This window comes from Symphalangus syndactylus, chromosome 11 (genome assembly GCF_028878055.3).
Source record: "Symphalangus syndactylus isolate Jambi chromosome 11, NHGRI_mSymSyn1-v2.1_pri, whole genome shotgun sequence".
Classification (NCBI taxonomy): domain Eukaryota; kingdom Metazoa; phylum Chordata; class Mammalia; order Primates; family Hylobatidae; genus Symphalangus; species Symphalangus syndactylus.
In genome coordinates, this window is record NC_072433.2 from 25447319 (window position 1) to 25462157 (window position 14839).

A 14839-nucleotide genomic window follows, 5' to 3' on the forward strand; every position below is an offset into this window, starting at 1 on the left:
ACTCCAGCCTGGGTGACAGAGCGAGACTCCGTCTCAAAAAAACAAAACAAAACGGCCGGGCGCGGTGGCTCAAGCCTGTAATCCCAGCACTTTGGGAGGCCGAGGCGGGCGGATCACGAGGTCAGGAGATCGAGACCATCCTGGCTAACACGGTGAAACCCTGTCTCTACTAAAAATACAAAAAATTAGCCGGGCGTGTTGGCGGGCGCCTGTAGTCCCAGCTCCTCGGGAGGCTGAGGCAGGAGAATGGCCTGAACCCGGGAGGCGGAGCTTGCAGTGAGCCGAGATCGCGCCACTGCACTCCAGCCTGGGTGACACAGCAAGACTCCGTCTCAAAAAAAAAAACAAAACAAAACAAAACAAAACAAAACAAAAAATTAGCCGGGCGCTGTGGCGGGTGCCTGTAGTCTCAGCTACTCGGGAGGCTGAGGCAGGAGAATGGCGTGAATCCGGGAGGCGGAGCTTGCAGTGAGCCGAGATTGCACCACTGCACCCAGCCTGGGCGACAGAGCAAGACTCCGTCTCAAAAAATAGAAGTTTAAAAAAAAAAAAAAAGTTGTGAGCCGAGATCGTGCCATTGCACTCCAGCCTGGGCAATAAGAGCAAAACTCCGTCTCCAAAAAAAAAAAAAAAAGTGAATGGAAGCACATTTATCAGGCAAAGAGTGTAGAAATAGATTCCAGGCCAAAAGAACAGCAGGTGCAAAAGACATGGCGTGTCCCAACAAGAATAAGCAGCTGAAGAGGTAGGGGAGGCTGAGGCACAGACAAGGAAAGGGGTGGGGGCCATGCCGAGGCTCTGAATAGGGGCTGGGGCACAGAAATTTTGTGTAGGCAGGCGCGGTGGCTCATGCCTGTAATCCCAGCACTTTGGGAGGCCAAGGTGGGCAGACCACTTGAGCTCAGGAGTTCGAGACCAGCATGGCCAACATGGTGAAACACCATCTCCACTAAAAGTACAAAAAATTAGCCAGGCATGGTGGCGGGCGCCAGTAATCCCAGCTACTCGGGAGGCTGAGGCACAAGAATTGCTTGAACCTGGGAGATGGAGGTTGCAGTGAGCCGAGATGGCGCCAGCCTGAGTGACACAGCAAGACTCCATCCCAAAATAAAAGAAAAAAAAAATTGTGTGTAGGCATGAGAGGCCAGGGCTGTAGAGTAGAGGAACAAGGGCAGCAGGAAGGGAAAGTTAGTTCTGCCTGGGAGTGCAGAGGTGGTGCCAACCAGACCAGACCAGACCAGACCGAGGACCTGGGGAATGAGAGAGGTCAGTGACCTCGAGATGAGGATAGAAGGAACAGGCTCTGGAGGCCTCTCAGGCACTGTTAGTGAGCAGCACCCACTCTGTGTGCCCCAGCCCCCACCTGATATTGTCAATCCAGCAGTCAATGATGACAGGCAGCAGCAGTTCCAGGTTCAGCCAGATGGTGAAGTAGCTTTCAGTCTTCTTGGAGCAGAGGTAGTGCACCACTGTCGGCTTGTCCAGCTTGGCTTCCAGTTGGTTACCCAAATCACCAGGGACTGCAAGGGGCACAGGACATGTGTGAGTCCTTGGCCTGGCAGGTTCAAGACTCCCAAGAACTTTGATGTCTGCAGCAGACCCCCTGAAGAGCCACAGATACTATGGCAGACCTGTGCAGTTCCACACCTCAAATTAAAGCACAGTGCCAGTGGCAGGAAATTCAGAGGGCAGGGACCTTGACCCAAAGGCCAGGGAACCATCTTTGTGCAGAAAAGCTGCTACTGCTGTGTGGTGCAGAGATGCCTGTGGGGGGCTTGAAAGAGGCCTAACATGTTTGGGGAAGGGCCCTAACACTGTCTCCAACTCCACATAAAGTAAGTCTCCTGGATTTTCACTGGAACATCCTCCTGGGCCATTTGGATTATTGGAAGGGGATTCAGGGTGAAGTCACTCCCCATGCTAGGCCTCAGTTTCCGTATCTGTTAAATGAGATCTTGGTCTGAATCACCCCCAGCAAACACAGACACACCTCTACACATGGTTTGTATGGTTAATGGACCCCAGTGGGAGCTCTGCCTGGGAGGAGGGGCTTGGAGAACCCTTTGCATTCCAGAACCTCCAAAATTTCGCCAAGGCCCTGTCATTAGATATATACCCTCGAGGCGGGGCGCAGTGGCTCATGCCTGTAATCCCAGCACTTTGGGAGGCCAAGGTGAGTGGATCACTTGAGGTCAGGAGTTCAAGACCAGCCTGGCCAATGTGGTGAAAGCCCATCTCTACTAAAAATACAAAAAATTACCTTGGCATGGTGGCACACACCTGTAATCTCAGCTACTCGGGAGGCTGAGACAGGAGAATTGCTTGAACCCTGGAGGCAGAGGTTGCAGTGAGCCAAAATCGTGCCACTGCACTCCAGCCTGGGTGACAGAGCAAGACCCGGTCTCAAAAAAAAAAAAAGACATATACCCTGGAGGCTTGAACCCAAAAGTCTTCCACCCATAGCTATCCCAGGCTACATAGAAGACAGGGCCCTGTTCGCCCTGAGAGAGGAAGAAGGAAACAGAACAGAGCCCTGGGCCACTCAGCTAAAATTCAACCAGACAAAGTATGCAGGACAGGCTTGTGGGAGGGAAATGAACAGAAACACAGCTAGAGAAGCTTACATTGGCACCCGCCAGCCTACCAAGGGCCCAGGCCTTACTAAAGGCCAGAGTCCAGTAAGGTGCCAGAGAGCAGATCATCTGGAGGGCCCTACCATGGCTGGTTCAGCCACCCTGAACCAGCACCATTATCACCACAGTCCAGGCCCTAGGGTGACTTCTTTCCATCCCAGCCATCCTATTCAGTCTACTCAGAACTCTGGGGCCCTGGTGACACCCAAATCCCTCCCCACTGCGTCAAAGCCCTTCACAGTCTTGTTACTCCCATTGACCTTTCGGGCCTCACCTGCCCCCACATGCCATGCTCTCACCACTTCCCAAACACATCCCCGTTTAGGGTCCATGATCATCGAGTGAAAAACCAGCACTTGGCTCTCCTGGACATTCACTGGGAACTGACTGTAAATCCAGCCCTGAACAGGGTGCGCCCTCCCTGGGCACCATCCCAGTGTCTTCAGGGTGCCATGAGAGGCAGGGTGGCACATGCCTTCATCTCTCTTCATGGTATGGGTGCAGAGTGGGGGAGTCCCCGTCACGACAGCCTCTGGATGACATGCTTGTGGACTGGGCAGGGCAGGGCAGAGACCCTGGTCACTGTCTCTACCAACGGGAAATGGTAAAAGAGGAAGTCACCAGATCTGCTTTGCTCAGATGCTCCTTGCCCTGGTCAGGCTGTGTGGCCTCTAAAAATAGCAGTGGCCACTTCCTGAGCCCCTCTGCGCCTGGAACTAGGACAAGAGCCATCCGCATGCCTTTCACCTCAAGTAACACTGGGAGGGGACAGCCTTACTATTTCCACTTAACTGATGGGGAGACTGAGGCTGCAAGAGGTGGAAATGGACTTGCCTATGGTCCCTTTCCCTTGCCCAGGGTCTTCTGTATCACATCTCTGGTCTCTCTTTCCTCCACCACCATTTCAGGACCCACCCCTAGAGGATTCTGATCCTTTGACAGTCAAGGTCAGATCCCTGCTCTGTGCCCAGGAGCTGCTTATCCAACCGCCCACCGTGAGGTCTCCCAGGGCTAAGGCCAGCAGCCTCACTCCCTGAGAAGCTGGGCACGTTAGGACTCCTGATGCTCTGTGATTCTGGGTGGGGTCTGAGGCTCTTCTGCTGTGACCAAGGATAAACAGACTGACTGAATTGATGAGTGCAGTTAGCATTAATCCAGGCAAAATGGCTGTGTGCCAGACACAGACCACATGCTTCCTAATGCCACGCCCCCTCAGATTTAGAACTCTGCAGGCCCACCCAGGACTCCCTGAGGCCCTCAAGATAAAGTTCAGATGACCCAACCAGTCACAAGTCCTGTGCAGTCCACTCCTCCTGTGACTCAATCCCAGGCAGCCTGAGATGATCACCTCTCTCCCTGGCCCAGTACTCTCTCCTGGCCTTAACTCCAGCTATATACTCCAGGAAGCCTTACTTGACACCCACCCATCCAGGCTGGGTTGGTGGATTCTCTGTGCTTGCCCCACACAGACTTCCTCTCTGGGGATCACTGTTATTCCTATCCTGCAAGCTTTGGGGAGGCAGGGCCAAGTCTGCCCAAATCCCATGGTGAACCTGGGCCTAGCATCTCCCCGGAGCATTTCCTGGCTGGGAACTCCTGGTGGGGCCTGCCTGGCACCACCCTGCCTGCCAACTCTACCCTTCTGTGATTTGCATCGTCCCCATTTAAAGTACTCTCAGCAGAAAGAGCATGGAGATCACGCTGCACTAGACTCCACGTGTAACTCATGCCTCAGATGCCTCTGCCTTCAGGAATCCTGGCTGGCCACAGACACAGCTCTGGATGGGAGTGACGGCCTCAGTGAGGCACCCAAGGCCCCCCAGACAGAGGTCTCATCCCTGCCCATCCCTGCAAGGAAATACTGTGGCCACTGTAGAGTTGCCAGGGTTGTGATCAAGGAGTGGGGTGGGCAGGGGAGGTCACCAAGCCTCCACATAGTGTAATCCAAGCATGTGTGGCAGGGTAAGAGTACAAGCATGTTGCCTGACACAGGTTCATGGCCATTGTCCCAACCCTTTCCCCTGACTTCAGCTGTCTTCAGTTTCCTTTGGGCCTTTTCCCTCAGGCAATGCCACACATCTGATAAGTTGTGGGAGTTGGTGGCCAGGTAGGAGAGCAATCCTTTCCCTAAGGAGGTTCTTTTCAGTAATGCCTTCTGGCATACGTGGCATTGGAGGGGTCGAGGGTGACAGCCTCCTAGCCACACCCAGGTCGATGCAGAGGTCAACATAGGAGCCACTCTACACACCCCCACCATCCCTCAGGAGTGGGGCTGAAGTACCTGTCTTTCCAGCTTAAAAATGGGATAAGGGGAGGCAAGGCTTGGGAATGATGCGGACAGGTGGAACTATGAATAACCAGATGGTAACTCTCCCACTCGCCCCCATTTTCTACCAGGGCAGGAGGTGGGGAGCTGACCACACCCGCGCCCAGCATGGCGGGAGGTGGGCTGGCAGATCTAGATCACCTAAGTGACAAGACAGATACCAGTACGCTCCCCCATTTCGTGATTGGAACAGAAGCAGACCGGGAAGGTAGCCCCGCCCGCGGCCCGTCCCGCCCGACCGACAGATCCACCACGAGACCCGTGCCTCACCCAGCACCACTGGGGGGTGACGTCCGGCCGGGAGCGCTGGGTCCGCGAGCAGCATTAGCAGCAGCAAGAGGAACAGGAGGCCATCCGGGAGCAGCCCCACACGGTAGGGGCGGAGGTGGAGGCCCATGGTGTACGACGGTCGCCGCAGGTCCGGGATGCAGGTTCAGCTCTCTGGGCTCTCGCCTAGGCGGGGGCGGTGGCGAAGCGCTTAACCCCGCCGCCCGCATCCCCCGCATCCTCCCGGCCAATCAGGGCCCGCCTCCCGCAAACGGCCGGCCAATAGGGACTCGCCGCCATATACGCCCCTCCCAGTCGGAGCTCGCCGCCCCACCCTTGCCCAACCCCCTGCTCCCTGGACCACGCTGAGCGCCGAGTGCATCGATGGATCGAGGTACCGATTGGCTCCGGGCTGTCAGTCGCCCACCTGGGGACCCAGCTCGCCGCTGCTGTATCCCGCCCAGCCCTGGGTACCCGAAAACCACGCTGCGCAGCCCTCACCTGGCGACCCCCTGACCTGGAGGATCTGGAACGGACAAGACCGGGAGAGGATAAGGGATGCAGCGCTCGCCGCTGCTGAGCGACCCCGGTTAAAGCAAAAAGAGAGGAAGTGAGTCCCGGACAGTTCTTGGGCCTCAGGTGACCAGGAGCTGACCAGGACCTTTGTGCAGCCCCCACACCAATTCTTAGCACACCCTGCCCCGAGGGCACCTGGGTTCGGCAAGTCAGCCCCTGTAACTCTGCCCCTGGGTTACAGATGCGGGGGGAACAGGGAGAAGCCAGGTCAGCATGTTCAGTTCCCAAGAGAGGGGTTAATCTGTTCGTTTTAGGGGCGCAGAGTGCAGTCACCCCGCCAGTCCGGGCAGTTTGGGCGCGGGATTGGGAGTGGGCTTGAGCCTCGACCCTGCGCCATGGGCCACCTGCAAGTTCCCCTGTAGAGCAGGAGAAGCATCGGGAGCTCGTGATCCCTCTCCACTCTCGCAAACCTGGGGAACCAAAGAGGACATGGACTCCCTGCGCCAGGAAGCAGCGGCGAACAGAGTGGGCAAAGACCTGACAGCTGGTTATATGCCAGCACCATAGGTCACTGTGGGATAGAGGGACGAGAGTATTTGGGAAATAGAGGTCTTGATCCTCCACACACACACCCTTTCGAAGGGGCAGCTGCACCCTGGTCATCCCACCTGGTCCCAAGAAATTTGTCCTGCCCCTTCCTTCCTTCTTCTTGGTAAGCAGCTGACCTGGCTATGAAGCCACTATCTTGCCCTGCCCTTCTCGAGTTCTTATGGTGAAACATGTTGGTGACTGGGCTACCACCACCCTCCCTCTTTTTTTCTTTTTCTTTTTCTTTTTTTTTTTTTTTTTGAGACAGAGTTTCGCTCTTGCTGCCCAGGCTGGAGTGCAATGGTGCAATCTTGGCTCACCGTAACCTCCGTCTCCCGGGTTCAAGCAATTCTCCTGCCTCAGCCTCCCGAGTAGCTGGGATTACAGGCATGCGCCACTACCCCGGCTAATTTTGTATTTTTAGTAGAGACAGGGTTTCTCCATGTTAGTCAGGCTGGTCTTGAGCTCCCAACTTCAAGTGATCCACCTGCCTCGGCCTCCCAAAGTGCTGGGATTACGGGCGTGAGCCACCACGCCCGGCCCCTCTTTCTTTTCTTTCCATTTTTTTTTTTTTTTTTTTTTTTTTTGAGACAGGGTCTGTCACCCAAATGCAGTGGTGCAATCACGGCTCACTGCATCCTTGACCTCTCAGGCTCAAGCAATCCTTCCCACCTCAGCCTCCTGAGTAGCTGGAACTACAGGTGTACACCCCCACGCTCAGCTAGTTTTTTATTTTTTGTAGAGTTGGGGGTCTCACTATGTTGCCCAGACCAGTCTTGAACTCCTGGCCTTAAGTGATCCACCATGGCTGGGCGCGGTGGCTCACGCTTGTAGTCCCAGCACTTTGGGAGGCCGAGGCGGGCGGATCACGAGGTCAGGAGATCAAGACCACGGTGAAACCCCGTCTCTACTAAAAATACAAAAAATTAGCCGGGCGTGGTGGCGGGCGCCTGTAGTCCCAGCTACTCGGAGAGGCTGAGGCAGGAGAATGGCGTGAACCCGGGAGGCGGAGCTTGCAGTGAGCCGAGATCGCGCCACTGCACTCCAGCCTGGGTGACTGAGCGAGACTCCGTCTCAAAAAAAAAAAAAAAAAAAAAAGGTGGGGATCCACCTGCCTCAGCCTCCCAAAGTGCTGAGATTACAGATGTGTGCCACTGTGCCCAGCCCCACCCTCTCTTAAGGTCCAGCCATCTCCCGCTAAGGCCCTGGCTCAGAACTCCCACTCCCAACGCCCCTGCCTCCCCCACCTTCACCCGTGACCCAACAGAAGATCAGTGAAGACCCATCTGGTGAAAACCCAGCGTGGGAGACCATAGAGACTCTTCTGCAGGCCTAGGGACGGGCAGAAGTCCAGTCAAAGGTTATGTGGAGGAAGGGAAGGATCAAGAGGTACTGGGTCACCTTGGACTCTGGCCACAGTCTAAATGTCTTGTCAGCCCAGCAGCATCCGGTGACCGTGGGCCTCTGGAAGGGTAGCCCTGTCCTCAAGAGGGGTTCCCTGGTGCTTCAACCCCATAGGCCCTGCATGTGTTAGGAATCACAGCCATTAGGGGCAGGATGGCAAGGCCTCGTCAGCAATGACCCATGCTGGCACTGTGGAGAAGGGTCAGAAGGTGATGAGGGTCCTCCCTTTTCACAATGACTCTGCCATCCACCTGATCCCCCAGGCTGCAGACTTGGCATCATCCTGAGCTCTGGATGCCTCCATGCTTCTCAGAACCACAACTCAGGTGGTCATAAGGGCTTGCCAGCTCTACGCTCCCCAAACCACACTACCCTATTCCCACAACAGCCTCGTCACTGATGTCCCAATGCACACCCTCGTTCCTGTGGGTCGTTCTCCACATGCCAGGCTGACACCATTTTTTTTTTTTTTTTTTTTTTAAGATGGAGTCTTGCTCTGTCACCCAGGCTGGAGTGCAGTGGCGTGATCCGGGCTCACTGCAACCTCTGCCTCCTGGGTTCAAGCGATTCTCCTGCCTCAGCCTCCTGAATAGCTGGGATTACAGGTGCCCGCCACCACGCCCAGCTAATTTTTGTATTTTTTAGTAGAGACGGGGTTTCCCCATGTTGGCCAGGCTGGTCTTGAACTCCTGACCTCAGGTGATCCGCCCACCTAGGCCTCCCAAAGTACTGGGATTACAGGTATGAGCCACCACCACGCCCGGCCCTGATTTTTTTTATCTTGCTCAAATTACTATCTCAAATTGTATGGTTTGCCCTACAAACCATAAATTCTCATTCGATGGGTTTTATTTAATCCTATATATCAGGACTTACTTTGCAATCTGACTCTGGCATAACATTACGTGACAAGAAAGTCAAAATATTCCAAAACAATGTTTCTTTGCCATACTTTGAAATGGCCCTGCAAAACTGTCCTTTGTGGAGGAAAATTTGCATCTGTAAAGAATCTCTATTAACATAGCTAGATTTTCTTCCAGGCCCTCCCAAACCTGAAGAGATTAGGAGTCTAGCACCTTTCGCAGGTCTGAATAGGGCCGGGCGCGGTGGTTCACGCCTGTAATCCCAACACTTTGGGAGGCCGAGGCAGGTGGATCACCTGAGGTCAGGAGTTTGAGACTAGCCTGGCCAATAAGGCGAAACCCATCTCTACAAAAATAGAAAAATTAGCTGGCCGTGGTGGCGGGCACCTGTAGTCCCAGCTACTCGGGAGGCTGAGGCAGGAGAATCACTTGAACCTGGGAGGCGGAGGTTGCAGTGAGCCAAGATCATGTCACCGCACTCCAGCCTGGGAGACAGAGCAAGACTCCATCTAAAAAAAGTGTCCAGGCCGGGCATGGTGGCTCACGCCTGTAATCCCAGCACTTTGGGAGGCTGAGGCAGGCAGATCACGAGGTCAGGAAATCGAGACCATCCTGGCTAACACGATGAAACCCTGTCTCCACTAAAAATACGAAAAATTAGCCAGGGGTGGTGGCAGGTGCCTGTAGTCCTAGCTACTCGGGAGGCTGAGGCAGGAGAATGGCGTGAACCTGGGAGGCGGAGCTTGCAGTGAGCCGAGATCGGGCCACTGCACTCCAGCCTGGGTGACAGAACGAGACTCTGTCTCAAAAAAAAAAAAAAGTGTCCAAATATTTTACAGAGTTTGACTCTTTTCATCAGCAGAATAAATCCAGAGACTGACGAGCCAGTCCAGTTGTGGTATCTTCCTTGAGTGAGCACACAGCCAACACCCTTCGCCCTTCCTGCTACCTGGCCCTTTGCACTCCCTCTCGCTGGCGTAAGCTCAAAGCTCCCCTACCTGAACTAGGTGGATCCTGGGCTTGAGGCAACCAAACTAAATTCAGGGCTTCCGGGCTGATTTGGTGGCCAGAGCTGAGTCCATTTAGAGGCCGGTGGAATCCCCCTAAAGCTCATGGCTCAGCAGTTCCCCCATTCCTCTGCAGCCAGTCTCCCTGCAGCCCCAAGATGCCTCACACTGATCCAGCTACAACAGAACCCTGGAGGCAAAGGGCCCAGAACAGAGATCATGCCACTGCACTCCAGCCTGGGCGACAGAGGGAAACTCCGTTTCAATAAAATTTTAAAAAATAAAATATAAAAGGCCAGGCGTGGTGGCTCACACCGGTAATCCTAGCACTTTGGGAGGCCGAGGCGGGCAGATCGCCTGGGTTCAGAAGTTCAAGACTAGCCTGCGCAAAGTGGCGAAACCCCGTCTCTACTAAAAATACAAAAAATTAGCCAGGTGTGGTGGTGTGGGCCTGTAATCTCAGCTACTCAGGAGGCTGAGGCACAAGAATCACTTGAACCTGGGAGGTGGAGGTTGCAGTGAGCCGAGATCGTGCCATTGCACTCCAGCCTAGGTGACAGAATGAGACTCTGTCTCAAAAATAAATAAAATAAGCCTGGCATGGTGGCTCACGCCTATAATCCCAGTACTTTGGGAGGCCGAGGCGGGCAGATCACGAGGTCAGGAGTTCGAGACCAAGCTGACCAACATGGTGAAACCCCATCTGTATTAGAAATACAAAAATTAGTTAGACGTGGTGGTGCATGCCTGTAATCCCGCTACTCAGGAGGCTGAGGCAGGAGAATCGCTTGAACCCGGGAGGTGGAGGTTGCAGAGAGCCAAGATCGTGCCACTGCACTCCAGCCTGGGCAACAGAGCAAGACTCTGTCTCAAAAAAATAAAATAAAATAAAACAAAATAAAATAGGCCAGGCGCAGTGGCTCACGCCTATAATCCCAGCACTTTGGGAGGCCAAGGCAGGCAGATCACTTGATGTCAGGAGTTTGAGATCTGCCTGGCTAACATAGTGAAACTCCGTCTCTACTAAAAATACAAAAATTAGCCAGGCGTGGTGGCGGGCACTTGTAATCCCAGCTACTCAGGAGGCTGAGGCAGGAGATCGGCTTGAACTCGGGAGGCAGAAGTTGCAGTGGGCCGAGATCGCACCATTGCAATCCAGCCTGGGAGACAAGAGCAAAACTCCGTCTCAAAATAAAAATAAAATAAAATAAAATAAAATAAAATAAAATAAAATAAAATAAAATAAAATAAAAATAAAGCCAGAGGGTATTGGCCTGATGGGGGCATTAAGGGGACCCCCTTTTCACCACTTTACTGGTGCTTTGCTCGACCTCGGGCGCACGACCCTCCCCCTCTGGTTCTGACAACGGAGTCAGCGCGCCCTCTGGCGGGTGCTCGGCAGCCACTCTGCACAGGTGCGGGGATCCCAACCCGGGAGGTTGGGACATAGTGGGTTGGGACATAGTAGGGTGGCCCGGGACATAAGGAGGGTCGCTGAGAGCGGGGACGGGTCTGGGCAGGCGAGTGTGGATCTCCGCGGTGATCCCCAGCGTCGAATCCTCTTCCACTGCGAGATCTTTCCTGGCAGCGAAGGGAAGGAGGGAGGGCGTTTTCGCACCACTCCTAGACGCCCTGGAGGTTCCAGGAGACCCGCCACGCTTCCCGCCTCCCACCCTGTATCTGCCCGGGCTTTCATGTCTCCGAAGCAACAGCGCCGGCTGCCTTTAGGAGTCCAGCCCAGGCAGGCCTGAGGGCCAAGGTGAGGGTAAAATTTCGCGAGTATGAGGCCCACGGAACCGAGTTCTTTCTTCCAAATATCTGGCACGCGGTTTTGAGAAAGGCGTCTGACCTCGGGCGGCCTGGGCCATCTGGGCCTTGCTTACCGCTCTGCCGTACCAATCTCCTATTCATTAATTCATGAACCCCAGGGGAGCAAGGAGTGGCCTGGGGGTGGCGGACAATTTTCAGAGAAGTACAGAAATCTCAAACTACAGAAGGGACCCCTGTGGAAGGTAGAAAATCTGGAGGAAGGCCGGGAGCGGTGGCTCATGCCTGTAATCCCAACACTTTGGGAGGTCGAGGCGGGCGGATCACGAGGTCAGGAGTTCGAGACCAGCCTGGTCAATATGGGGAAATCCCATCTTTATTAAAAATACAAAAAGTAACCAGGCATGGTGGGGCGCGCCTGTAGTCCCAGCTACTCGGGAGGCTGAGGCAGAGGAATCGCGCCAACCCAGGAGGCGGAGGTTGCAGTGAGACGGCATCATGCCATTGCACTCCAGCCTAGGGGACAGAGCGAGACTCTGTCTCCAAAAAAAAAAAAAACAATTCTGGAGGAAGAGCTGGGGTTAACTAGAGAAGGGGCAGGGCTGAAGAGGAGGAAAGGGCACAGATGAGACCCTACTGCAAAGGCCTGTGTCTTACCATTGCTGAAATACCCAATGGCAGAAGAAGCTAGCCTTAGACAACAGTTCATTCATTCAGTGACAGGCGTTGGGGATAAGCCTCTATCTTCGAGGATAGGATGATGGAGTGGGAAGATAATACACAATTAATAAGTCGTGTTATAAGTTGGCTAAGGTGGGGGATCTGGGAGGCAGAAAGAAGCAATGAGGGACGGTTGGGGTCAGGAGTGTGGGTTGTTTAGTAATAATGGGGAGATCTGGAAGGACTCATCTGAAGATGAGTAAGGGATCTCAGCAAACAGGACCCTACCCTCCTGCCTAGTATTTAAACGAATTTGGTTTTTAAAGAAGAATCCAGGCCGGGAGCGGATTGAGACTCCGTCTCAAAAAAAAAAAAAAAAAAAGAAGAAGAATCCAAGGGTTGGAGCTGAGTGCACGGTAGCTCACGCCTGTAATTCTAGCCCTTCGGGAGGCCGAGGTGGGCGGAGTTCGAGACCAGCCTGGTCAACATGGCGAGACCCCGTCTCTGCAAAAAATACAAAAATTAGCCGGGCGTGGTGGCTCACGCCTGTAATCCCAGCACTTTGGGAGGCCGAGGCGGGTGGATCACCTGAGGTCAGGAGTTCGAGACCATCCAGCCTGATCAACATGGTGAAACCCCGTCTCTGCTAAAAAAATAAAGGTGTGGTGGCGCACGCCTGTAATCCCAGCTACTTGGGAGGCTGAGGCAGGAGAATCGCTTGAACCCAGGAGGCGGAGGTTGCAGCAAGCCGAGATCGCGCTATTGAACTCCAGTTTGGGCAACAAGAGCGAAACTCCGTCTCAAAGAAAAGAATAATAAAAATTAAAAAAAAAATAAAAAAGAATCTAAGTTGCAGGAGTTGTCTTGCTATGGGGGCAGCCGGATGGGCACCCGGGGTAGTTTAGGGGAGCCGCACTGTGCTACCAGCGCGTGCCTCAGGTTCACGACCCAGCGGCAACTTGGACACGCATAAGCGCGTCTTCCGTGAGAAAGCGCTCCGGACTGCCAGAGACGCCACAATGGAGCGGTCACCTCGCGAAGGTGGCTTCCGGGAAGAGCGGGCGTCGAGACTCACGCTGAAGAGGAAAAAGGGCCTAGAGGCTGCACAGATGAGGTAGCCAGGAGGGGCGAGAAGGAGACCGAGTAGCGCCCGGACCTCCGGGCGGGGACGCTGTGACCCTGTGCTGTAAGAGTGGAACCCAGACAGGAGCCAAGGAGGAAGCGACGGGTTTCTGTGGAGCTTTAGGAATGCGGCGGTTAGGGCCACTGGTTTAGGGGAGTTGGCTGGAAGGGCGTGGCCGGAGGAAGGGCCGCCTCCACCAAGCGCAAGCGCGCTACCGGGCGGGAGGGGGCGGAGCCTTACTCGCGGTTGCGCCCCGCCCCGCGAACAAATATTTGACATTCCAGACTTATCGGGAGGAGGGGCCCGAGGAGCAACGTTCTCCCTCCCCCCGCGCCTGATTCGCTTACCGCTTCCGGGGGAGGAGACACATGGGCCAGTGCCCGAGTGGGCGGTCCGGAGATGGACAGCCGCGCACCAAGGCCCGCCTCCACCTGTAGGGAAAGTAGAAAGTGCTAGTCGCTCGAACCCGCCGGGCAAAGGAAGCACTTTCCATTCTCTCCCTGTCGCCGTGTCCGGGCGCGAGTCATTTCCGTCCCGGGCGCCTGTTTCTTTAGCTGCCAAGTGGAGCTACGCTGAGCTCTCTCCCCTCGGGCCTCGCCCCTTTCCCGGGCATGAGCTCTGGTGATGCGCCCGGGTGCCCCGCTCTCTCCATTGTCCAGGGGCCGGGCCGCAGCACCCTCCTTGTCCGAAAGCGCGTGGTGCGGCTCCCGTCTCAGTCTCGAGTCGGGCTAGGCAACTGCGTGACTCAGTTCCCGCCAGACTGGAGCCCCCTCCTTCCTGCTGGATTATTCAGTTTCTCAGTCACTTACTCAGTTTCTCAGTCACCTCCCTGGGAGAGTTTGGGAAAGTAAAGAACGGCCGGAAAACGCGCCATAAAGCAGCCTCACCAAGCTCCACTGGGCGAAGGGAGGAATGGGAGCCCCCAATGCGGGACTGTCAATTGGGTTGTAGGTGCGGGATGGAAAAGGGAGGATCTGCAGCCCGCATGCGCGCACACATGGTCAACGCTAGCCCCCCATCGGCCGGAGCGCTCGCAATCTCCAGGCAGCTTCTCCATCGTCGAGAAAGGGACGAAAGCAGACAGGCCCCCACACGTGGGGTAGGAGTGAGGCTCCAGGCCCGTTCTACCCCTCTCAGCCTCGTCTAGGGTGCAGCTCTCTGGGGTTTGGGGGGTTCCTTTCCCCAGCATTGAGGCCTGCCCACTTCCAACCCACAACGACCGCGCTCTGGCACTTCTCAGTGCCAGGCTACCGCTCGGCCCTAGCATCTGCGTGTACAAGCCCTTCCCTGTGATCCCTGGTGACTACCCCACAGCTCTAACAATCCTGATGTTCCCGCCGTCCTCCCCTTTCCCAGCTGACTTCTGGTGATCCCCCCACAGGGTGATAACCCGCAACTCTCACCGCCCCCTTGACCCTTTGACTTCCATCAACCCCAGACCTGCTATGTTGACCCCCACAGCCCCTAGACTGCCTCCTGGTGACTTCCATACTGGAGAAGGCCTCTGTCTTGCACGCTCCTTTGCAGAGGGCTGACGGCCCCTGGGGAAGAGTGGGGGGAGAGCGGAAGAATGGGTTAGCCCCCAAAATCAGGCAGGACCAGCCCTGGAAGTAGGAATCCGGATCCTGAGCATGCGCCCAGGCCAGGAGCGTGAGTTCTTGTGTCCTGGGTTGGGTTCTGGCGGC

General features: G+C 55.3%; 1 protein-coding gene across 5 annotated transcripts in view; it reads right to left on the reverse strand.

Moving 5' to 3' along the window:
• PLA2G15 (phospholipase A2 group XV) overlaps positions 1–14839 on the reverse strand; it is a 25590-nt gene extending 10751 nt beyond the window's left edge. The window contains exons 1-4 of one of the 5 annotated variants that reach the window (XM_063611686.1): positions 14595–14839; positions 13502–13585; positions 5230–5412; positions 1364–1520 (exon numbers count right to left, since the gene is read on the reverse strand). In XM_063611686.1, the coding sequence (XP_063467756.1) occupies positions 1364–1520; positions 5230–5356 (284 nt within the window). In that variant the 5' untranslated portion in view covers positions 5357–5412; positions 13502–13585; positions 14595–14839. Of the gene's footprint in view, positions 1–1363; positions 1521–5229; positions 5487–13501; positions 13660–14594 lie in introns of those variants that run through there. The other 4 variants (XM_063611687.1, XM_055299251.2, XM_055299249.2 and 1 more) reach the window with 4 other exon arrangements.